The 25,028-nt window shown below is 37.0% G+C and overlaps 2 protein-coding genes across 4 annotated transcripts; both read left to right on the top strand.

The window, feature by feature from the left end:
• Positions 1-464: 464 nt before the first annotated feature.
• sh3bgrl2 (SH3 domain binding glutamate-rich protein like 2) lies at positions 465-10,998 on the top strand. The gene is made up of 4 exons (XM_086166799.1): positions 465-671; positions 5,251-5,436; positions 7,494-7,574; positions 8,252-10,998. The coding sequence occupies exons 1-4, from the start codon at positions 627-629 to the stop codon at positions 8,264-8,266; spliced, it is 327 nt and encodes a 108-aa protein (XP_086022925.1). The 5' UTR covers positions 465-626; the 3' UTR covers positions 8,267-10,998.
• A 686-nt stretch (positions 10,999-11,684) lies between these two features.
• Positions 11,685-24,589, top strand: LOC147222712 (scavenger receptor cysteine-rich type 1 protein M130-like). Of its 3 annotated transcripts, none has more exons than XM_086166795.1 (17): positions 11,685-11,778; positions 12,643-12,714; positions 13,058-13,084; positions 13,175-13,486; positions 15,698-15,991; positions 16,091-16,405; positions 16,931-17,221; positions 18,277-18,591; positions 18,764-19,063; positions 19,405-19,713; positions 20,065-20,379; positions 21,445-21,753; positions 21,832-22,125; positions 22,411-22,746; positions 22,838-22,945; positions 23,622-23,706; positions 23,819-24,589. In XM_086166795.1, exons 2-17 carry the CDS (start codon positions 12,669-12,671, stop codon positions 23,961-23,963), a joined length of 3,801 nt encoding a protein of 1,266 aa, XP_086022921.1. In that variant the 5' UTR covers positions 11,685-11,778; positions 12,643-12,668; the 3' UTR covers positions 23,964-24,589. The 3 variants fall into 3 exon arrangements, with proteins under 3 accessions (XP_086022921.1, XP_086022922.1, XP_086022924.1); XM_086166796.1 differs by lacking the exon at positions 11,685-11,778 and adding an exon at positions 12,354-12,492; XM_086166798.1 differs by lacking the exon at positions 11,685-11,778 and adding an exon at positions 12,379-12,488.
• The last annotated feature ends 439 nt before the right edge of the window (positions 24,590-25,028 follow it).

Raw genomic sequence — 25,028 nt, 5'->3', positions numbered from 1 at the left:
AAAATCATTAAATAAATAGATAGATAAATAAAATAAGAAAAAAAAAACTTGTAAAGGGAATATAACATATATGCAACTTGGTGATTCACAAGAAATCTCAGACATCAAACTGTATGATTTTTGTTTTTTGGATTTTTCCATAATTTTTGAGGATTTTTTTTTTTTATATAATTCAAAATCGTTTATAAAGAATGTAAAATCGGGGGAACATTTTTGTGAATTAAGTACTTGGCCAGGCCTAAAATAACATTGACACATAGTTCATCTCTTTTGTTGTTTAAAAGTAAACCAAATGTAATGTCATCTCTTGAGAAGGAAACTGGTGACGATGGAAAATTGTCTTTGACACATTTTTGAGTTTTAGCCCAAAAGCCCTGTACGAAAAAAATAGATCTTTGACACGATCATGTTTGTTTTAATTTGAAAATGATTACCGGAAGTTGAGTACTCCGTCCGGAGAGTATGGACAGTGGCGGAGCGTCAGTCTGCAGGAGCGCGCTCTGCTTTACCATGGCTCTGTCTATAGACTGGAGACGCGTCGTGTAACACACCGTGTGAAGTTACAGGTTATCCTCTGCGCATAACTGGATCTGAAAACATTTTTTTGTCTTTGATTTGGGATTAAAATGGTCATCAAGGTATACATTGCCTCCTCGACTCCATCTATCGCGGTGAGTTGTCACAGCACAGGTGTATCACACGGACATGTTGGAAACGCTTATGTTATGAGGTCGCATTTTTAATGAAAGCTCGACGTGCGCCTGTTGACACGCAGTGAAAGTGATGGGCGTCTTTCAGGTTTAGAAGAAGACTCTCGATACCCCTTCTCCTGTTTAAATAACAGTTCATCCACCTCTAGTTTGATGCATTTCCCTAAACTATTAATCGTGCAATCCTGGGCAACCGGGACAGATGGTCATATTTTGCTGATTCTAATATTAATTGCTTCCCCATTTTTTTATTTCTACTAATGTGACCATAGTTGCTCATATTAATCTATGATCATTCAGTTCAGAATTAAATATATAGTTGACATGTCAGGACCCATGTGAAAAACATCTCTCCCTATTTGCATTTTATCATTATTTGTAAATTAAGATTGCCAATCACAGGTAGGATTATTAGGTATTATCGAAGTTGAGCTAACATCTTGAATTAAAAAAATTCAAGTTTGTATTAATAAATTGTTTCTTTAGGTGTACTCTCATTGTTAATCAGGGAAAACTGTGATAGAGAAAAATATGGAATTAACACATGATACCTTTGAATCCTTTCTAATAAGTATTTGCATCATTTCATTATTTGCATCAGAAATACGTAATTTAATATCCAAAAAGGTGTCATGGACAACATTTTAATGACTGATGTTTAGACTCAACATTGGATGTAAAATGTGAAGATCTTTAAGATTGAAAGACATTAAAAAAAGTAAAACAAAACAAAACTAGCCAGTGTGTATGTGCAGCTGGTATCTGCCTCCTAAGTCTTTATATCTGAATAAAAGGGAGGTTTCAAGTTGGCTTCTTGTGCTTCTTGGCAAACTACATGCTTTTGAGAGGGTTCTGGTGAAAATCAGAAAATAGTCAAACAACACTCATGCATGAATGCTTCATGCGTTAGGTAGTGGGTCAAATGAGTAATGTATTTATTTGATCTTGCTCCTTCTCTGTGGCTAAATATTTGAAAATGTACAAAGGAGTTATTTTTAACACTGTGACACATACATCAACTCACAGAGAACAGAAAGCACAGTGATGCTCACTTGAATAGGTTCATCATTTGGGTCAGTTATGTGAGTGTTGTGCTCATGTGAATGTAATTCACTCTGAATGCTTTTCAATCGAGTTACAAATGATTGAATAAAGAGCAAGGGAGAGACTTGATCCCTCAGCTGATTCAAAGGGAGACTGCTGTAAGGAGAAAAAATGAAGTCTGCAAGGTCCATAGTTGTGTGGGAAAAGGCGCAGACAGAGCAAATAAAATATAAAGAACAGCGTCCCAATAAAAAGAGCGTTTTTCAGCTTAACAGTCTCAGATTAGTGGAGCAGAAATAATTAGCACAGAATGAATGAAGTGCAAATTAGGTTATCCCCCCACTCCTCCCGGTGTTTAACCAAGTTTGTTGTACATTTCTTCAGTTAGAGCTTTATTTTCTAATGATGATATAAATATTGTTTTTAATCATTAATACAAAGTGTCTTTGCCTTATCTGAATTGGGCTTATGATGAAAACCCCGCTTGAAAAACAATACTGTTTCCGAAAGTTTGGAAAATCCTTTGAGGGCCTTTTTTGGTATGTAGTTTTCAAGCAAATATTTCTTTTACACTGTCTTTTTTCCCATACATGCTGATACTTGGAACAAATATATACTTTCAACACTTCATTTGGTATCAGAGGTCCCATTTTCCCTGTCTTTGTTTGTGCTAAAGGATTAGTTATGTCTTAACCTCCAGTTAATCTCTCACAATGCATGTGTCTAATTCAATAGAGGATTTTTGTTTTGCAGTCCTATATGCACAGATGCGCACACAAAATCCGTATGCATCCATTCCTGGTCACAAATCCTCCCACAAATACCGACTGTGTGGTGGAACCTATTTTACTATCTCAACTCTGGCTTTCTGAACCTTGACTGTGCCATTTAAACAGTGGGTGACAATAAAGACTAGGACCAGAAAGTGGGAGTAATTAACCTTTGACCGGAGTACAATGCCTTCATTTTTCTTAAAAGATAGTCAAAATCCTTGCGGTTTATTTACTTTTTTTTAAAGCTTTTCCACAGCCAAACATGCAGAATAACCAGTGGAAAGATACAACATAGTTTGTCAAGTTGTTTAGATGATTGTACTAACAATCCCTTAAGTGGCATCCAACACTGTTCATTTGGCTCTCGTGTCCCTATATGAACACACAGATTGCCGTGTTCTTGGAATTTCTTGATTGTTTTTCTTTTTTTTTTAATCCAAGTTCATAAAGTAGCATACAAGTTTCCTAAAAATGTTATTTTGGATATGATACAAAATATTTTCCAAACATTAAATTACAAAAAGATCCTTCACATTTTTCTCACACTATGGTTTTTGTTTGTGCAAACAAGGAAAGCTCAATGCTCCTCAGACAGAATCAGGACATCTCTTTTAGCATTTTGTCAGATTATTTATATTTTCTCATCTGTTTTTTCCAAATATTTTTTTAATTTTAAATATCTTAATTGATAATGTTATATTAAATAAAGAGAGCTATGGGGACCTTTTATAATTGATCTCAATACAGTTACAGCTCTTTTTGTAACCAGTTGTACTTTTCTGGGTTTGAATCTGTCCAGCAGTTTTTAATGTACATCTGATTGGGTTAAATTGGTTAAAGGGTCTGCTGCAAACTATTTATATATATCCATATATCCATATATCCATATGTCTTCAAAGATCATACTGAGTTTTCATCCGACAGAATAGAGTTAGGATAAATTTATGGGTCAAATAGAGTTTGACCTACAAACACAAGTACCAGTCTACTTAGAAAAATTTTATATGGAGTATCTCTGACTATCCCAGAAGACAGCAGTAACTTATTTTAACACTTTTTCAGTTTAATAAAATCACATTGATTACATGAAACCTTTTTCCACATTAGTCTGGAAAAGTTGTTCATTATTCAAAAAATAATAATCAAACATCATGCAGTTACGAATGTATCCATAGACGTTTTTGGTACTCAGAGGCAATAATTTGAAATTCAGAATTTGACAATGCTCACCAGTTGTGTGAATAGATCAAGGTCAGCACAGTACGTCAGTCATTTGTTTTCTAGAACAATATAATAATGAATGCCGCTGATAGTTATTTATTCTTAATAATTCCTGGTTATACTGATGTAGTATTATGTCGGACAAAAGACGTCACCCCTATAATATCTGACCTAATCTCCAACACTAATCCATCTTAAAATCCTTATTACCAACATGTAACTTTGTAGGCTGTGCATGTAATTCATATGCCTGGATTTGTTTCTGGAACTCCCCATGTAGTGGGGACATACTCTTATCTGTTCACACAGTCACAGAGAAATGAATTGCCCCTCTTTTCTGCACAAAACACTACACAAACACAAAACAATAAATTTCAAATTGATTAGAAATGTGTTTCAGAGTGTAATGCCAGATATGCATTATACACCTGGTAGCCCAGCTATGATAAGACAGAGGAAGTGGAATGCCTCACACAGGATGCAAAGCAGCAACAGGATATCTTTGTTATCAATGTTGGTACTCTTTATTTCTTATTCATTTTACATAGTCTGCTGCACTGGTATAAGTTTTAAAGTAAGGGACAACAATTTCATAGGGCAAAATAGGCTGGTGATTTTTTTTTTTTTTCCCCACATCATCATTACTCTTATGTAGTAGTGATGTACCATTTTCTACACAAGTCAGGCATTTATTCTGTCTTCAGATCGTGATACTGTTAGCTAAGAATTGAAGCAGCATAATTTCTTATATTGCTTTTTGGCAGATGTCATCAAGATGGGATGCATGTGATGCGCAGTGTAACCTCGATATATAATCGTAAAATAAAGGGAAAGTTGTCTTCAAGTTAAAAATGTTCCTATTGTTGAGACAACGGCCCCTCATGTAACAGGTTAGACAGTCATCTTTACTGGTGCAACATGGAGGACCTTCAATGCAGTGACTGTATAAAGCAATTTTCTGCAGCATGACCATTTCTTCACCATCAGTCCCGAGATGCAGATTATTTGTCCAATATCCTGAAATGTGCGAGAATCAACATTCAACATGGTCACTGTTTTGCTGTTAGTGGTCTCTCGTTTTTCAGGGTCGGAATCCTTTGATTGGTTATATTTTAGGTGGACCATTTTCACCTAATTAAGAAATAAAGATGAGATGTGATCATGACCAGTCTAGAAAAAAATATTTTAAGGTCCGCATTACATGTTATGACATGAGAGAAACATCTGGACCTGGGACAGTGGTACTACATCCTAGAGCATTCAAGCCAAAGGGTTGCATTAGTTAAATGTCATCCAAAATTTGTGGAAAATAAATGAAGATTTAAAAAGAAAATTCTCAACCCCCTTGTTTCAGCTACAGTGTGTTACATTTTTGTCATGTCAACAAATCTTTCTATGCACAACTTAATTCTTTTTCTCCAAGGATTATTGACCCCACTGCATTAAATCTCCATCACTCCTAAATGAAACCAAACTGTTTTTGTTCCTCTCTATCCCTGAAGGTAAAAAAACATCAACAGGCAGTTGTAGGTTTCCTAGAGGCAAATCAAATCAATTTCCAGGAAGTGGATATCACGATGCTCGAGGAGCAGAGGCTATGGATGTACCGCAACATCCCCCATGATAAACAACCAGAGAAAGGGAACCCTATGCCTCCACAGATCTTCAATGATGATCATTACTGCGGCGTAAGATACTTTTTTTATCATTTCTGTATTTTTTTCTTCAGTATTCTTCATATCAACAGAAAACAGTCATATTTGTCAAACAATATTCAAAATGAATGTGTGTTCAAGAGAATGGTACATTTGCATACCTGGTGACCTTAAGCATATATGTTATATACATGTCACATGTATGTTACATGCTGCATGTGTAGTGTCTATGTATCTGGACACTACAGAAATTCAACATTGTAGTACAGTCATTAATCATTCAGTGATTTATGTAACAAAAATGACTACTAGTAAGAGTCTGGCAGAGTCTGTGTGGAAAGCACAGATTTTCACATGAAGTGTACGGCCTGAGTCATCTCTGTGTTCCGTTTAAATTTCTAGGAAAATATATTATTTCCGTCAAATAAAATAGCTCCATCAACAACACTGCAGGCAGCGAGGAAAAAAAATCAAATCAAATTACAAAAATTAACTTTGGACAGGATACGAATACAAATGTTTTCACATCTTCTGCTTCTTCACGTTTGCATGTGTAATGAGCTTAACTTTATATGTGATATATATTCATTACTATATATACTCTTGGATTGAATGTCACTATAGCAGCTCATATCAAACACTGCAAATGTTCTAATGTCATGTTTCAATGTGCCTTGAGTACACAGTTTTCAGTTTCTTCTTACTATTTAGGCAAGCTCTTGACCTTTGTCTTTATGTCTACTACAGCCTCATCGGGCTTCTGGCTGGCTTCAGAAATATAACTAGGAATCGAGTGACTACAATCCAAAGCAGCTGCAAAAGTATAAAAGCACATACTTGTGAGGGCTGATCTCCCCCTAGAATCACCCCCTAATTTTTTTAGTGCTATCCCCAATCGTAATTATCCATGGTCGATGTTTTACAATGCCATTTCTCATATAAAACATTTTTTATCATTTGCATGTAGGTAAGAAATACAACATAATAGGTGTGATTTCATGTTCTACCATACATGTAATTTATATGCTCAAATGCCCATGTGGTTTACATACATTCGAAAAACAAATAGACAGTTAAAAACCTATATTACTGAACAACACACAGTACCATCAGAAATCAAGTGGCCTCCAGCACTGTAGCAGTACTGTAGCAGTACAATTTACAAGCTAGACCTAATGTCTCCACCTTAAATTACCTAGGCATTGAGGCCATAAAATGTCCTCGAAGAGGAGACGGCCTGATCTCTATCCTTTTAAAACGTGAATTGTTTTGGATCTACACACCGGGAGCGCTGAATGAGGATTTTGATGTTAGACTTTGTCAATGGAGATGATTTTGTCTATTTTGCTATTCTTGCCATATTCTATTTTTCTAGTTCCTCCTCTGTCTCTTTATTGTTTTTTGTCAAATTCTCTGATCAGTAATGTTCAGTTTCATCTCTTTACATATATCAAGAGTATCTGTTTTATTTTGGGCCCTGTCTCTAAACAAGATGAAGATCAGCTAATATATATTTAATAAGAGGCACCTTTTGTAATTTATGACGGACAGCAGGTGTGAGGAATCACACCACATGATTATATTCTTTAAAAATTGCACCAAAGTTACATTTTTGTTAAGCATCTGAAGAAGAGCTGAATGTGTCTCGAAACATCATGCTAAAATAAATTATCCGCTTTGGAGCCCTCTTGGTGTGCAGACTATTTTCCAAAACTTTGTTAGAGAGGAGACTGTGCCATATTTTCTAATGTAAATAAAGGTCTCTTCATGATCGTTCTGCGAATGTAAGAAAAGTGGCAAATATCTACTATGGTTAGTTTGATGTGTAGGAACCTATCCAACCAAATCAGCTCTATTGGTGAGAGTTTGCCAGTCCTCTGCTGAGATTGCACGCTCCTCTGTAATCCTGCCCTAATCCAGTTTCACGGTCCATGCAGATAATCTGCTCAGTTTGCTGTCACTCTCACTCTTCGCAGTTATCCAGCAATCCAATCACATTGTCATTATAACAAAAAACAACTGAGACATTCACATCTATCAATTACTTTTTTAGATATGATGCAACGTTTTTTCTATTTCTTTCCCCTCAGGACTATGAAGACTTCTTCCAGTCAAAGGAAAACAACACTGTGTTTACATTCCTTGGGCTCGGTTCCCAATCCTCAGGGAAAGTAAGCCCGTACCCCCGTGAGACACCCTCATATAACATTATACATTTACTTTACTCATTTTTATCACATTCTCATAGGCTATAATTTTTTTGTTCAAAATACAATAAAGAAATTGACTTTATGCACAGTACCTTTTCTATTTTTGTCCAAAAGGGATGACATTTTCATAATATAAATTCCCAAACATTTAGATTCAGCTGTATCCCTCTACCTCCACCATGATCTGAAATGTCAAGTTTCTTGCAGGGTTTTGCAGCAATCATCTTACAATTCAGATTGTTTGCATTTATATCAACTAATGTACACAATAACTCTTCATGCATCGACGTAAAGCAGCAATATATCAAATCATTTGGAAATTAACTATTTTTTAGAAAGTGAAATTCCATTCAATTCACAGCTTCTTAAAAGATGTTTCATTTTCCCATGGCTACATCTTTTTCAACCTTTTTTCTACAATGCAATACCTCAGTTAAAAGGGATCCAGTATCATAGGAAACAGCAGAATTTCACAAAAGGCTTCCATGTGGAAGTTTTATTGTTTTGAATCTCCGTATGGCTGAATTGAATGAACTGCCTCGATGATCTACAGGGCACTGATATAGATTATATGTTCCATGGATGACGAATAGACAAGTCTTCACTCTGTTAAATCTAAATTTCTACTCTCTTCTCAGGATTCCAAATCGTAGATCTGAAATTGGTATGTGACGTCTGGGGGTCAAGAAACCCGAGGATATGAACTGCATCACTTCCTGTGTCCCATCTCCTCCTCCTCTTCTGTGTTCTTCCTGTGTGCAGCATGTTGCCAAATAGCAGAACCCATGGGCGTCACCTTATGTGACTCTCCTGACTTTAAAATAACATTCCAGCATTATGTTTGTCAATGGGGCCTGAGAGACTCTCAAACAGTCACATACACTAAATGACAGAAAAGGATGAATTATCATTAGACATACAATTTTTTCACAGTGACAGAAGTTATGTATCTACTTTCTTTTCGTAACTCAATACTCTCACAATTTATGTTGAAGTCTTTTAAGAATTTGAAGATGAATATGTAGCAGCTAATGTGTAAGAAAAAAAAAAGGCCTGCAAGTAGTAATTGATAGTCACCTTAATGCACACAGTTAAATTACATATGACTGCCTTAATGTGTGCTCCTGTTTGTCAGCGTTCATAAAGGTGATGTGTGTTTGTGCTTCTGGAGGCCTGTGAAAAGAGTTTTATTGTGGATGGCATTATGTTGCAGCTAATGAAAAAATAAGCACAACCCAACAAATATTATTAAATATCAAATAAAATTAAATATGACGTTTTAAATGTTAAAAAACAAAGTGTTTAATAATGCATCGCTGTTCTCATCCTATCAAGGCCAATCAATTTTACCCACTGGACAAACCTTTGATTAAAGTTTAATGGGCTTTGGGATACGTCATGTAAATTATCAGGTATTAACTTAAGAATTGACATATTTCTCAGGGATAGCCAAGTTATAAATGACCTTAACTCTGCAGGCCAATGTTTTGTTTCTTCATATTTTCAGTTGTTAATGTGAGCAAATGTTGGAATCCCTGTAAAGTTGTCTCTGTGTTTTGCAACTTTACACAGAACCAAAACTCCAGGTACCATAACTACAATTGCAGGGTTCTTGACCCCATACTTTATGTTTAGACATGTAACACACAGACAGAAGCTTCTATATGCTGCATGCTGTGCCATTGTTTTTGTAAAGCTTGTAACTTTTACTCAATTACCATTAGCATGGGACATCATGTAATTTTGACAACACTCCCGATAGAGTATCCTCATTTGCTGGAATTTCTTGTGTTTATTTTATGATAACCAACACGTTAACATGCCGAATTGTAGTAATACCACTGTGCCTAAGATTACACTGCATGTGTGTTCCTTTTACACAGCAAATCAGATGAACATGTTTAAGTAAATCTGTTTCAGTGTGTTTCTTGTGCAAATATTTTTTTTTTAAATCAGTTTTTTAGTGATTGAGTGACAAAGTATTAATAGGTAGAAAATTGCTTCCTTTAATTTGAGATGGAAAATGGGAAGCCACTTTGTTGAGGCATTGGTACGGTCCAACATGAATGAAAGAGTGTCAAATGCTCAATTGAAAACAATGTCACATTTCAAAGGCTCTGTCGTGTAAACATACCAAACCTACAGGATCCAGAGACCAGGTTGTGCAACAATTGTAAAATTGGGTAGTAGGTTGGTCAAAAGTCAAACTTAAAATAAACAATTGGAGTTGGCTGAACTTGACAAAGGCACCTTAAAAGACAAGCAAAATTGAGCTTTTAAGTGGTTTAATGCTGAAACAGTTTGAATTGTGGTGCTAAATTAATTGGATAGTACCTTGTTATTATTTCAGTTTTCATTTCATTTCACAGCTAAAGAGCCACATGTTTTCTTAAAGTCTGAGTCCAAGTGACAGTTGTCATTTTTCTATTTTCTGACAGGAATTTCATGGTTCTATACAAGAGTATTCTGTATATCTGTATATAAAGCTTTGCCACTTGTACTGTAATCTTGGCAGGATAATTCAAATTTCCAGGAGCAACAGTTGCAACACCTTTTAATATGTTATACTTTCTTAACAATTTATTGTATATTTTATTGGTTATATATAATTATTCCAAAACATTTGAAAAGAAAGTGTAGTTTTGGAGATGTGTCAAGGTGATATGCTCTATGTGTTTTTTCATCAGTTACCTTCTGGCCCTGGACACGCAGTCACGCCCCATTAAAATGTGTATTATTTGATCATCACAGAATTAGTAACTTCACGAGTCTTGAAAGACACTTCTCTCCTTAATGATACTGATAGAAGGGTGAAGTCCTTGTGTTGCTTTTTCACTCTTAAGAACATTAGACTTTGTAAGTTCAGCTGAAATTACCCGGTGACAAAATTATGAAGCATTAAGAGAAAGCAAATGCAAATGTACCAATTGCAGGTACATACAAATGACTTACATCTCTAAATTAGTCTCCGATATCCATTTGTACTAAACAATGTGCTGTCACAACAACTTATTGGAAATTAAGGTCACTATGACTTCCCAAACATGTTGTGGGCCATGACTCCAGAATTCCACTCAAATGTTCAACAGTGTGGCACAAGGTCCAACTTCAGTGTGGCTGTACTATGTTTATTTCAGTTTGTTTCAATCGCTTTTGTAATGAAACATATTTTCTTCGAGGGGAATGTAGGAAATTTAATGTTCTTAAAAACTTGATGAATAAATTGATGGATAGTTCATGGGCTGGATGTGAGTAATCAAAGATAAACCAGTTATTCTTTACATGTTTTGTTGATAAATATAATGCAAGATTAAACATTTGTACTAGTAATACAGAAGTATTTTGATTATACTGTGTAGCAAATGTATATTAAAAGGTGTGTTTAGAATTAGATTTTTTTTGGTATTTTTTCAGAGCATGTACAACTTTAAAAACCGCAAAAGTTTAAGGAAATTCAATGTGTGAGAGAAGATTGCCAAACCAGCAAAGTTAAAATGCTGACTAGGCAAACGAAAAAATTACATAATTGAACAGTTTGTTCTTATGGTGATGACTCTGCAGAACCTATGATATATAATACGTTTTCTTGTGAGAAAATAAAGACAATTGGCACATGGAAGCAAATAAGGGGAGCTGAATGACGATCACTCAAAAAATTAGGCAAACAGTTCTGTGGATGCCCTTGTGTAACACACACAATCACATTTCCAAATAATTTCCATTGTCCTGGCTTAGAGACATTAGCTGCTGTACATTAAATACAAACATAGAATTGAAACACATATCAATACAGAAGTAAATCGCTTGCAGAAGGGTTGAAATTAAAAAAAAATGAAACACCAAACATTGTGAAATCTGCACATCAGTAGTTGAAGTGAAAATGTTGGAACTTATACCACTTATACCACTTATACCACTTATACCACTAAAAGGAATGAGCAAAAAAGGCTTGGCTTTGGTCATATTTCTGTTGCTTATCACGTGCTATTTCAACACAGTACACAAAGATGACAATTAATTCAACAGAAACAGCAAAAAGGAGAAACAGCATCCTGGAACCATGTGAAGGGGGGGGGGGGGGGTCACAGTCCCGGTGATTTCAGTCTTTTGCTTCAGACCATCATGATTCTGATGACGGAAAAACTACACCAACTCCACGTTTGAGGTATGAAAATGATTTTCAAAAAAGTTTTGGAGTACACACTTATCCACTGAATGATTATTTAATCATAAATAGTGGCTGTATGTCCATATTTTTATGTATATATATATATATATATATATGTATAGCATATATTTGACAAAAAATTTAGTTAGTTTTTTAAATGATTTTGAAATATGCAAAGTTATATTCCATCACCTATGTGTATTAAATTTTTTAACTTATTTTTTTTCATTTATTACTTTATTTAACATTATTTTTTGAATGCTATATTAAGACTTCATTCAAAATAGTGACTAAGTCTGAAAGTCACTGACAAGTCATCTCCAATATGAGGTCTGTATTTTTAACCCATGACGTTAACTCAAGATAGACTCCAAAATGCCACTGAATTTGTATTATAACAGGTTTTTCCTGCATATCTACATATTATATCCAAATGACTTAATAGACATAATGAATTGTACATATTATAGTGTTGATATGTGTAAAACCACCTGAAATCTCCTCTCATCCTCTGTAATGATTGATCAAAATGTCAACATTTGTTCAGACTGCAGTCCAAGTCCAAGCGGTCCTTTTCATCCGCAACAATTCCCTGTTTTTAGGTCTTATATCTTTTCTCCTTTTAACATTTTAGACATGGATACCTGTTTCCTTTGAATTACTCTGAAATAATTCATTAATCTTGCTAACTAAACTCACTGGACTTGGTAGGTAAGAGAGGGTTTTCCGTTTTTGCAGATTTTGGGGAAAAGGCTCTTCTTGCTTAATCACAACATGATGGGGCAATACTACAGACAAGATTTTTTTTTCTTACAAAGGGTAATAATTGCGTTGCTTTCCTGTTTTCCTAAATCACGACAGGATTTGACCAACACTGAAGAAACAGTATGTTCTCCATTTCTGGCAAAAAACAACTTTTCTACGTGTCAGTCGGTAAGTTTTGACCAAGGTGTAATTCAAATCATTAATCTCAAAAAAAAAATTATGAAAAAAATATATGTACAACCACAAAAGAAGATCATGTCTTCATTCAGAGCAAAAGGTTAAATTCCTCTTGGATCAGATGGAATGATTATTTGATGTAATCTTGGTAAATATATACCATTTTAGAATTTTTGAAAATATTTTTGCCCTAAGATATTTCCAAATGTAATACATTTTTTGAATAAGGCTGTCTGTCAGTTCACAATGCATATCAATAATATTTTTGTGTTAGCAGTACTATATAACTTGCTTAGAACATTCATTTTTGTGCTTAACTGCATTTCTGCTTCAGGTTTATTGAGTCTCCTCCAATTTGCAGGTCAGTAAGTGCTACTAAGATAAAACCACCACCCCACATTAACCAGTCCTGTGTTAATTTACAAATTAAAATTTACATTTTAATTTACAGAATGTGACAAATTAAGGCTGATGGGACCAACCCGTTGCTCTGGGAGGGTAGAGGTCTTCCACAGTGACAGCTGGGGAACAGTGTGTGATGATCACTGGACTCTTGCCAACGCTGAAGTGTTGTGTCGAGAGTTAAACTGTGGGACAGCTCTTGAGTCCAAAAAAAGTGCCTTCTTTGGAGAAGGAAAAGAGCATATCTGGTTAGATGATGTGCAGTGTGTCGGTACTGAGTCTTCTATCCTCAAATGCCGACACAGAACCATAGGAGAGAATAACTGTGGTCACAGTGAGGACATTGGTGTTGTTTGTTCAGGTGAGTTTGCATTACTATACCAATGCCAAATCTGACCCTTTGTATTCAAGAATGAATTGTAAGTTTGTTATTTTATGCTAGTCAATTGCACACAACACTGCATATATAAATCCTCTGGTTTATATCAAGGCCCAAAATGTGGAACTATCAAGAGAAATGGGAAATGCTGCAGAGAAGGAAAGCTGTCCATTCAGCACTTATGTATGCATTAATAGAAATGTTTGATAAACAAGACTGTAGTCAAACTGAAGCAGTGGTATTGTGGTAGAAATGTGGCAGTCTGTGGCAAAGATTATGTGTAAATGTGGTAGGAGAGGTTTGGTAAAACAAAATCATTGTGGATTGATATTAAAAGAAAAAAAATTTAGATATGCCACTCTCATTTCGTCTCATTTCTACACAGTCAATGGGTAAAATGAAATGGGCTGATAAGTGTTAGGGCTGGGACTTTAAAATTTTAAGTTTGATTAATTGATTACAGAAAAGATTAATGCATTTTAATTGCACTTTAATTTGCATCGCGGAATATTTCTTAGTTCAGTAGTTTGAGGAGGACAGATCGCACCAAAGCACAGTGTGATTGCGGGATTGACAAGGCAGATGATACTTGAGACCATGATAGAATGAAAAATTAAACATAAGTAATCTCCAGGTAAAAGCATAAACTAAATGCTGTTCTCAATGTGGGAAGGAATTTGTGTATCATACAAGCACCTCCACCCACCTTTTCCACGCTAAACCTGGCAGCTGCCATGCATATCAGCAATGTTCACTCTCTATGAGTGCACAGGTCACTAATGTTGCTGTAGAATTTAACAGCGTTGCTGTTGACGCTCGAATTCAGAAACAAAATATTCAAGTCCACATTGGATAAACTGACAAATTTACTGCAAGATGGAACGCTGTAGACTGCTGACCACTCTCTTCTCTGTGGTAGAAGATGCGCAGATTGATCCAGCTGAGGAGAATTATGAAAATTCGTATGAATAATAATAAATATGCTGTTGAAACCTGATTTAACAGTAAGAGGATATGCAAACAGTGCAAGGAAATATAAATAGTATTAGAAATGTAAACAATACTAGCGAGTTTAAGTGGAGTGCAGCTTTCAATATGCAGCATACAAATTGCAGGTGCATTTTGTATGCAGACAGTTTATATCAACATTTAAGTTACATGAACAGTTGAGTACAGCACTGGCCCTGCTGGATGTAAAGTGGGGAGGTAGTACGTGGTTATTGACTCCAGTGTGTTTCTCTGTAGTCTGATGGTAGTTGGGCAAAGCAGGGCCTCTAGTCGTATCATTCTACATTTCACACTCCTGCACCTCCGGCTGGAGGGTAGGGGTGTGGACAGTCCGTCTTGGAGGTGGGCTTTCCTATGGACTCGGTGGTGGTAGATGCTCTGCAGAGAAGGCGATGGGTCTCTAATGATCCTCCCTGCAGTCTTTACCACTCGCTGCAGGCGTTTGCAGTCCAGAGTAGTGTTGTTGCCGTACCGTACGGCCATGCAGCTGGTTAAGATGCTCTCAACAATGTAGCTGTAGAAGTTGCTGAGGATCTTAGGTAACATGCCAAACCTTCCCAACCCCAGGTGACCTCCTCACTGATGTGAAACCCCACGTATTTAAAACTGCTCACCCTCTCAACTTCAAGACCTTGGATGAACAGTGGCTAATGAGGTGTCTCCCTTCCTCATGTGAATGATCCTTTCCTTCATCTTGTCTTGTTGAGGGTGAAGTTGTTGTCCTCACACCTTGACACCAGACTGGCCACCTCCATCCTATTGGCCGTTTTTCTTTCCCTGCGAGTGATGCGTTCTTTTACTGCGGTATCGTTTGCGAACTTCAAGATTATGTTGTCTGTCCTTCATCGAACAAACTTAAATTTTATTTTCCTCAGGTCAAATATTGAAGTGCGACTGAATAATTAATTACAAAGACTGAAATTTATTATGTTTTAATGGAGTCCCGCTCCTAATACGTATATTTAAAAAAAAAAAAAAAAGTTTCATTTGAATTGTTCGTCAGGGACACACATGAATATTGTTGTTGAGGGTACATTAAAATGCTTTCTAGTTTTAAACACAATAAATATAATCTGGGTGTTGTGTTCTGATGTGTAAACATTTCAAATTTTGACATAATTGTATATTCAAATTTCTTTTGGCCTATGTAGTTTACAAATTACGTTTTTTATTTATCAATTACAGATCATGTGAGGCTTGTGAATGGGACCAGTCGTTGTAATGGCAGGGTGGAAATCAATCGTGATGGTCAATGGAAAAAAGTATGCAGCAGTGACTGGACAAAGGAAGCAGCAGAAGTCTTCTGCCAAGAAATTCACTGCGGCACCCCTGCTGTTGTCAGTGAGGAACTAAATTTTGGGCAAGGACATGGACCCGTCGGGATCAAAACCAACTGTTTTGGAAATGAGAGCTCTCTCACAGGGTGCACGCTTCAGGAAGTCAAGGACAACTGTATCGATGCTACTGCATTCTGTACAAGTAAGTCGTTCGTACAAAACCAATACATCATTTGATGGACAACTTTGAAATGGCATGAAATATAAAGATGCTTTTCACAATGGTTTTTCTTCCTGACAGACAGTAAACCCATTCAGCTGGTGAATGGTACTAACAGGTGCTCCGGTCGAGTTGAGCTCTATCATGATGGACAGTGGGGAACGGTTTGTGATGACAGATGGGGGATGCAAGAAGCAAGTGTTGCATGCCGAGAAATGAACTGTGGGTCTGCTCTCTCAGTCACATATAAAGCCTTCTTTGGCAGAGGTCATGATATGGTTTGGCTGGACGATACCGATTGCACGGGTCACGAGAAGTCACTTTCTGAATGCTCACACAGAGGTTTCGGGGAGCATGACTGTGATCACTCAGAGGATGCTGGTGTCATATGCTCAGGTCAGGGTTTCACTCCTTTTCCTAAAATATTTCTAGAATCTTATTGTCTGAGCAAGTAAAACAAAAGGAATGCCTAGTCAGACTATTAGAATCTACTTTTCAGACTTCATGAAGTCAGCTGATACTGTGGCCGTTAGAAATTAAATGAAGCGTGTGGCCCCCTTTTTTATCCTTTCATATACTTCATTTAACTTTTAGATATGTATCTCCTGAAACTAAAATCAAAAAAGAAAATAAAGGCTTTATTCCACACACTGGCATTAGTGTCAGTTCCACCTGTTTTCTAACAGCAAGTCCTTTTTCCCTGTTTGTAGTTTTTCATATTACACAGCAGATGTTACACATTTTCTAAATTTTCTAAAAATCCTCACTTACAAAATAGTTGAAGTATAGCACGTCTCACATCAAACCCTGTATGTAGACATGGCTTCAATATGCTTTTACACCAGTTGTTTACAGATGAACATTGAAAAACTGTTTAGCAGAAATGTGTTAATTTTTTTTTATTTACTTCTTTCCTTTCAGAATTCATCAGATTGTTGAATGGCACTAATCGCTGCACAGGCAGACTGGAGATCTTCCACAATGATCGCTGGGGAAAAGTATGTGATGATAACTGGAGCCAGGAAGAAGCCCAAATTGTGTGTAAAGAACTTCGTTGTGGAAGTCCTACAAAAAGCCAAGACATTTACAGCTCTGGCAGCGATAGATCAAGTGGATTCACAGCTACATGTGTCGGCAACGTGAGCTCTATCTCACAGTGTAGGCTTCAGGAAGCCCAGGGGAGATGTGCTGGGGTGTCACTTTCATGTGAAGGTAAGACACAAGTCAGCAATGAAAAACATGGTGAAAGATGAACTTTGCAGTGGATAATTTATGCCATCTTTATTTTTCAGAGGTTCCCAGGCTTAAGTCGGGCCAGTTTTAAAATGCTTTACATTTGCATTTTAATGAATGGCAACTAAAAACTCAGGTTTCCTAATATGTGGTTATAAAAACCATTCTAGATGTTGTTGTCATAGCCTATGACAAGAATACAAGAAAGGTGTATTCCTTTTACATTTTGAGCCAGGATAATTTGAATGTGACAGTTTTTTGGTGTGCTGAATATTTTACTGTCGTAATCAGAATTGAAATGCATGCATTTCTGTGGAAGTTCTCAGACAATGGTGAATTCTTGTCGAAATCTTTTTGTTGTGGCAACTGGTCTTGAATTTGTGAAGTTCATGAACTGCAAAAAGCCTCTTGGATGAGGGGTGAAACATCTTCAAGTGAAGAAATTCAAGTCCAGCTGCCATGACAAGAAGATTTCAGCAAGAAATGCATGCATTGCACACACAACTATTGTGGCCCAAACCACTTTATTAGGGATTAGAATTAGCTGCAACGATGGCTTTAAACAGAGTTCCTTCTAACCCAACCAAAATAACACTGTTATCTATGAACCTTTCAGTCTTTAGTCTGTGTGTATATTTCAAGGATCAAGTGTAAGTTCATAGCAGTGAAGGTCTGAAACACATTCTATACAGAATAAATCAAGAATGTAAGTCGTGGTACTCACAGGCAGTAACTCGTTGCTTGAACCTGGTCCTTGATTTGTTGATGGAAAACAAACAATTCCACTGCCTTTATGTTCCTTGGGGTTATAAGATGGCAAATGAGTAGTTAAAATTGGAGCATACATTGGAAATGATCCAATTTTAAGATCAATATCTGTCTATCTGATAGGTCAAGGTCAGCATCAATACAAAGAGAGGTCACTTGGCTAATTCCAATTTGAATATAATGCAGATTACATTTTTTTCTGCATGCGGAATGAGTTAGTAAATGAGTGCATCATGACTTATCAGGCTTTTACGACCTTTTAACAGGTAGTCCACCTCTAAGGCTTGTCAATGGTACAGACCGATGCTCTGGCAGAGTTGAGATTTTCCATGAAGGCTCATGGGGAACTGTATGTGATGACGAGTGGGACATCAAAGATGCTCAGGTAGTGTGCAGAGCTATGGACTGTGGAACCGCTCAGATGGTCAAATTGAGTGCATACTTCGGTCAAGGCAACGGGGACATCTGGCTAGATGATGTCGCCTGTGTTGGCAACGAATCTTCCCTTATACACTGCCCACGTCCCTCCTTTGGAGAAAATAACTGTGGCCATTCTGAAGATGCTAGCGTAGTGTGCTCAGGTAAGTCCAATAATCTTGGCTATTATTCAGCTTTTTCCCCACCATGAATATAAAACCCACATGTGAAATCAAGAATGCAGTTATTGGTGGGGGTTTAACTATTTAAAAATCACATTAACCAGTGATCTCTAAATGCATCAGCCACCGTTATCCTCTCTGCTTTCCTTTCTAGCTAACATTAGACTAATAAATGGGTCCGACCAGTGCTCAGGCAGGGTGGAGGTTTACAATGATGGGCACTGGGGATCAGTATATAATATCAACTGGGGGATGACTGAAGCCGCGGTGGTGTGCAGAGAGATGAATTGTGGAGATCCTGTAAAGGTCAGTGGATCATTTGGAAAAGGAGACATTCTCAGAGGGTATAAAATAAGTTGCACAGGTAGAGAGACCTCTCTCTCACGGTGCACACTGAGAGAATACTTCAAGACCAGAGGAGAAGACATTGAAGAGGCAAGCGTTCAATGCTCAGGTAAAATCCTTTTTTTAGTCATAACCAAGAGTTGCATTTTAAGATTATCAATCTGTGATGTCAAAAAAAGTAATGATTAGTGACACAAATAAATTGTTGTCTATTAATGTGGGCACTGTGTTTTAAGTGAAAGGATATATTTAAAAAAGCTCATATAGTTAAAAATAATATAGTTAAACAGGGATAGATATGTTTTGAGAATTTCATAGCAAGAAATATGTCCTGGACAGATATCACATTTCAGAGAAAGTAATTAGACTTAAGTCCAGACTTTGAGATAATGTTTAGGAGAGTGGACAAATGTGGACAGAATGTGTATTCATGTTAAGTCTGATTTCCAGGCAACGTGAAGTTGACCAAAGGGGACAATAAATGTATGGGGAGAGTGGAGTACTATAACAAAGGCCAATGGGGGACTGTCTGTGGTGAATTCTGGGACTTAAGTGATGCATCAGTGGTCTGCCGTCAGCTTAACTGTGGAAAGATTCATAAGATCACAACAATGGATGAGTATGGCGTCCACAGTGGAAACATCTGGATTGAACAAATCGGATGCAGTGGATCTGAATCGTCATTGGCTGAATGTACACAACTACCACTTACAGATAGAACTTGCAATGCCTCATCTGTTGCAGGGGTCGTCTGTTCAGGTAAAATGAAATGCAATTATACTGGCTTGTTTGCTAGTGTGTTCCCTTGTGTTTATTCTTAAAATAAATAAATACGTTCAAAGTGATGATAGCTCAAAGTATCATAGATATGATTTTCAAAACACCAAATAGTCACCGCGCATTGATTATTCGAAACTCCTGCTAATTCAATAACATTGTAACTGCTTTAAATATATTGTATTATTTGATGCATTTCATAAAAAAGTGAAATATAACCTTTAAAAACTCCAGGTTTGTGCCAAAATCAATCAATCACTGTGAAAACAACAAAAAGTTAATTTCAACTTTTCCGCTGCTGCATAATCATTCACATATACTTGACATTCACAGAGGGGTTGGCCATCCGGTTGGCAAACAGTAACACCGAATGCACCGGCAGAGTCGAAGCCCGTCAAGGGGAATCGTGGCACACAGTCTGTGACACAGACTGGAACCTGAGCAAAGTGCAGTCTGTGTGTGAGTTGCTGGAGTGCGGACAAGCCGTGAGCGCTCCTGGTGGCGCACACTATGGCCAAGGCACCGGGTCTGTGGTGGCGGCCACTGACGCATGTTTCACCAATGCTACAACTCTCAAGGAGTGCTCTTCGAAAGGTTTCCCAGCAGCGAGTTGTGGACACGACCATGATGCTGGTGCCATCTGTGCAGGTAAAAATGTTTGGAATCACTAAATAATTCAAAACAAAAATCTTTTGAAATTTCATTTGAAGGTCACAAACACAAAATGAAGACAGAAACTCAAATCAGGAAGAAATCCTTAAATCAGTTAAGTATTAGAAGAAAAAGAGGAAGAAGTTCAGTTTTAGAGGAAATTAAGAAAATATTATTAAAGGGAATTGTGTGAATATCATTTTAAAATAGTTTTTAACAGTCATAATAGGGTTGCTGCGTTTTCTTGTTCATTTCTTGTTCAAAAAAAAATCCTTTGAAATTTCATTTGAAGGTCACAAACACAAAATGAAGACAGAAAAAAACTCAAATCAGAACGAAATCCTTAAAATCAGTTAAGTATTAGAAGAAAAAGAGGAAGAAGTTCAGTTTTAGAGGAAATTAAGAAAATGTTATTAGAGGGAATTGTGTAAATATAATTTTCAAATAGTTTTTAACAGTCATAATAGGGTTGCTGCGTTTTCTTGTTCATTTGTTAAACAAGCAGGAAATGCCCTTTTTACAATTCAAGCATGTGAAGGGGGCACTTTAATTGTGATCAACTGTATGCAATACTGTCTTTGTATGAAACATGTAGTTATTTATTTACATAATATTTATTCCTGTGGGCGACATGGTAGTGCAGTGGTGAGGGCTTCTGCCTCACAGCATGAAGGACCCTGGTTCGATTTCGATAGGGAGCCTTCCGGGCCTTCCTGTGGGGTGTCTGTGTGGGTTTCCTCCCCCATGTCCAAAAACATGCAGCAGGCTAATTGAGAAAATTGCCCAGATGTGTGAATGAAGGAACGCACGATTGACTGTCTGTGTCTGTGGCCCTATGATTGAATGGCGACTAGTTCAGGGTGTAACCCTCCTCTTGCCTGATTACACCTGGGATAGGCTCCTGTGAAAGTGGGATAAGCGGTAGATAATGGATGGATCTATTAGTGCTGATGCTTTTTGAAATCTGTCAATCATCTGTTTCTATAGATTTTTACTGTGGAGCCTGAATCGCAGTTTTGAACAACACTTGTGTATTTACTCCCTTTGTTTTTCAATTTGCAGCACATATTCGATTGGCTGATGGTTCAAGCCCATGTTCTGGCAGGGTGGAGATCCTCTACAGAGGCCAGTGGGGAACGGTGTGTGATGATGAATGGCAAATGAGTGATGCTGATGTGGTATGTGCACAACTTGACTGCGGCCATGCAGTTTCTGCTCCTTCAAGTGCCCACTTTGGCAGAGGCTCTGGTCCAATATGGCTGGATAATGTGGACTGTAAAGGTGATGAGACTGCTCTTTCACATTGCTCGCACCCCGATTTTGGGGAAAACAACTGTGGGCATGGAGAGGACGCTGGTGCTATCTGCTTAGGTACGTGACCTGGATCCTTTTGAATCTGCTCCTCAGTAAACAAATATCAAACTCATGGCTGCCAATTACCTTCCTTAGGTGCTCTAAAGAAGCCCCAACTCACTGTGAGTCCATCTACAGAGGTGAACTGGGGTGCAAGAGTGGAATTTACCTGCACAGTGGTAACAGAGCAGTTGGGCGGAACATTCATTTTGAAAAAGACCGAAGGAACGTTAAAAATGGAAAGATATACCGAAAGTGAAGCAGTAAATTTCATCTTCCCAAAAGTTGACTTCAGTCATAGAGGGTCCTATTTCTGTGAATACCAAAAAAAAGTTTCATCTCAGGTCATCTATTTTCCTCAAGGGAATGTAGCTGAACTATCTGTCACAGGTTAATTATTCTATGTTGTTTGTTTGCTTTTGCATGCATCGCCATTCAGCTTTGCTGAAGATAACAGCTTTTGATTTAAAGTCATTTATCAGTAGATTTTGTCTATCACATGACCATTGATTATATCAGATTTTTCTGATATAATGTCTTATAAAATCCATAATCAGAAAACAGAATGTGTTTAATTAAATAACCACAGTTTCACATGTCGACAGTTTTGCTGAATATTTTTATGAAGTTGTGAATGTTTCTTAATCCAAATAATTTGATTTTCTTTTCTTTTAGTGAAATTGGGAATGCCCAGTATTTCACTGACCTCCCCTCATGCAATGGTCATCTACAGCCCTGACAAAATATCAGTCAGCCATGGCAAAAGCTTCTCCATTACTTGCTCCATCCATTCTAACTTTGCCAATGGCTTCTTTAATTTGATGAAGGCCAACAACACTGTCACTGATGTGAAACCAGCTTTTGGACACTCCATTTTCTACTTGGCTTACTTTGAATTCCCAGCGATAGAGTTCAAAGACGAAGGAGTGTATAAGTGTGTCTATGGTGTTAACATTTCCTCTGTGTCTTTTACTTCCACTCCTTCGAAGACACTTGAAATCACTGTTGTTGGTAAGGTCCAAGACGTACTGTGAGATTTTCTTATCTATAAAAGATATTTTCTTCCTTCATTCATCCTACTAAACAATATTTATGCTCACAGCACCATCATCCTCTTCTATTGTCCCTGGGCTTCTGGGTGGGCTGGTGGTATTGCTACTCCTGGTGATTATAGGTTATATTATGTGGAGAAGAAGATGGCAGCTTTCTGGCAAGTTACTAACGCACAGACATATGACATTATTGAATAAAATACTTTAGGATGTTCAACAATGCAAATGCATATCTCTCCAAGAAAAAATAAATGCAGTTAGTTCTATACAGCTTCTTTTTAAATTTGTAACTCTCTACCAAGTACCTGTATGACTGTTACTTGGGTGTTCAGGCAGTTTAACAATCAGACATGCTTAGTTTTATTGTATTAATTTTGTAAATATTCTGTTGAAATCTTACACACACTGACACACATTTAAGGAAAACAGCAATGAAAACTTGCAAACAGATTATTAGTCTAAAATTGATAAATACAAATAAAAAAGGCAAAGTTATTGACTTTACATAGATAATGACAGAAATTTTAGTGACTTATTTAATGGAATGGGAAGCAATGGTAAAATTATAATGACCCATATGATATGAAAGAATAGCAAAAATTTCTAAAAATAAAAACGGCAGAAACAGAAGATCAAGGTTGTTCCAAAAAAATATTCTCTTCAGGAATAGGAGACAGGAGATGGCATTCTCTGTAGAGGGATCTGGCCACCAAAAGACAAGCTACCCTAAGAAATTATAGACAAAAGATTAAAAGCTAAGAAATGAAATAAACTAGTATTATGTATCTTGCTTTTACTGCACTTGCTAATGATATATATCACTCATTTATCCAGGTCCAATGGTCCAGTTTAGTAATAGACTAGGAGGGGCAATAAGACCTGGAACAGAAGACAGAAGCAATGGAGCTCTTGACGGCAGGCAAGGAGAAAGACTATTTAATTCAAATGCCAATGTGCATATAAGTATGCTTTATCTCGTAAAATATTTTTTTCCTAACGAGTACAATCGAAATCTTTCTGCTCTCTCTCAGAGATCGCATTACCCATGTGAATCAACCAAAACAAAGCCACACAGAAAAAATTGCCGATGTCGATTCTGACAACTCAGTCGAGCGGGACCCAGAAGATCTAGCTGGGCGGGTGTGTTACGAGCTGGAACCACTTGTTCTCTCATGATTTCATGATATCAAAACTTTCCAAGAAGTTGCATGGATTGTTATGACACCAGCCAAAACATTGCATGTCACTCTCCCTTCTTGACCCTTTCAAGCCTTTACTGCTGTGAACAGATCCAGCACTGGTGTTACAATGATCTGAGATCCTTCTACAACACTTGAGCCTGATGAAATTTTAAATCGAGTGGAAGCCAGTAAGCAAAAAGATTTTCAGTTCATTTTAACTTGCTCCTTGACATAAAGGCTGCGTTTGAGACTCATATCCACCTCAAACTTACACTAAAGATAATTTCCTATTTCCTCAAATGAATGCTGTGTCATATAGCTTTAGAAAATAAAATACACACAAAAAGGCAAAATGGCTTCAGTGATTTCATTAATATGTATGATGCTTGATAGAATATCTTTTATTCAAATTTACCTATGTTTATACAAAGTTGTTTAAAAAGATGTAATGACAATGTATTTGAAAGGTACTGCTAATTCCAAAGATGATGTTTTGTATAGAGATCACTGATCTACACTGATCATTGTTGGCACATTTTTTTTGACCGTAGTTTCTTTTTATTGCTTCTTTCTTTTGTTTGAGTGTGTGTGAATGTTGATCAATAAAGTTTTTCCTACAAATTATTTCTCACACCTCCTCTTTTTAAGTGGCAGATTTTCCGATCTACTTTTCCCTTGTATTACTTCACCATGTGGTATATGATTTATATACATTACTCTGGTTTAAAAGGGTTAAAGTGCTGAGTGTCCTAAAACACACATGCATGCATGCAAGCATGTGCAAACACACACACCCTCCCAACTTTTTGTAGAATGTATATGACTTGAACACATTACTCTTTGCATGTCAGATATCACAAAATCCTGCTATTAGGGCTGGGGTTGAGGCCACCCTTAGGTCAGGTTTATTTGTTGCACTGTCATCAACACACAAAAGTGTGTGTGATTGTGTGTGTGTGTGTGTGTGTGTGTGTGTGTGGCAAGTCTGAGTCAGTGTGTGCATGCTGTAACTGGAATGGAAGTCAAACATGTGGGTGTGGCTGCGCAGTCAGGTTAGCCT

The sequence above is a fragment of the Fistularia commersonii genome, chromosome 20, assembly GCF_037954325.1.
Source record: "Fistularia commersonii isolate RoL2024-O1a breed Wild chromosome 20, RoL_Fcom_v1.0, whole genome shotgun sequence".
Classification (NCBI taxonomy): Eukaryota; Metazoa; Chordata; class Actinopteri; order Syngnathiformes; family Fistulariidae; genus Fistularia; species Fistularia commersonii.
The sequence above is the reverse complement of the archived record's forward strand: the minus strand, read 5'-3'. Positions and strand labels throughout refer to the sequence as shown.

What these genes read in the sequence shown, in the direction of transcription:
- sh3bgrl2 (XM_086166799.1), top strand. Translation starts at nt 627, where the DNA reads ATGGTCATCAAGGTATACATTGCCTCCTCGACTCCATCTATCGCG. An exon ending in CCTCGACTCCATCTATCGCG is followed by an intron (nt 672 to 5,250) that starts GTGAGTTGTCAC and finishes CTATCCCTGAAG; the next exon opens with GTAAAAAAACATCAACAGGC. An exon ending in ATGATGATCATTACTGCGGC is followed by an intron (nt 5,437 to 7,493) that starts GTAAGATACTTT and finishes CTTTCCCCTCAG; the next exon opens with GACTATGAAGACTTCTTCCA.
- LOC147222712 (XM_086166795.1), top strand. Translation starts at nt 12,669, where the DNA reads ATGTTCTCCATTTCTGGCAAAAAACAACTTTTCTACGTGTCAGTCG. An exon ending in GAGTCTCCTCCAATTTGCAG is followed by an intron (nt 13,085 to 13,174) that starts GTCAGTAAGTGC and finishes TTTAATTTACAG; the next exon opens with AATGTGACAAATTAAGGCTG. An exon ending in TGCTGGTGCCATCTGTGCAG is followed by an intron (nt 20,380 to 21,444) that starts GTAAAAATGTTT and finishes TTCAATTTGCAG; the next exon opens with CACATATTCGATTGGCTGAT.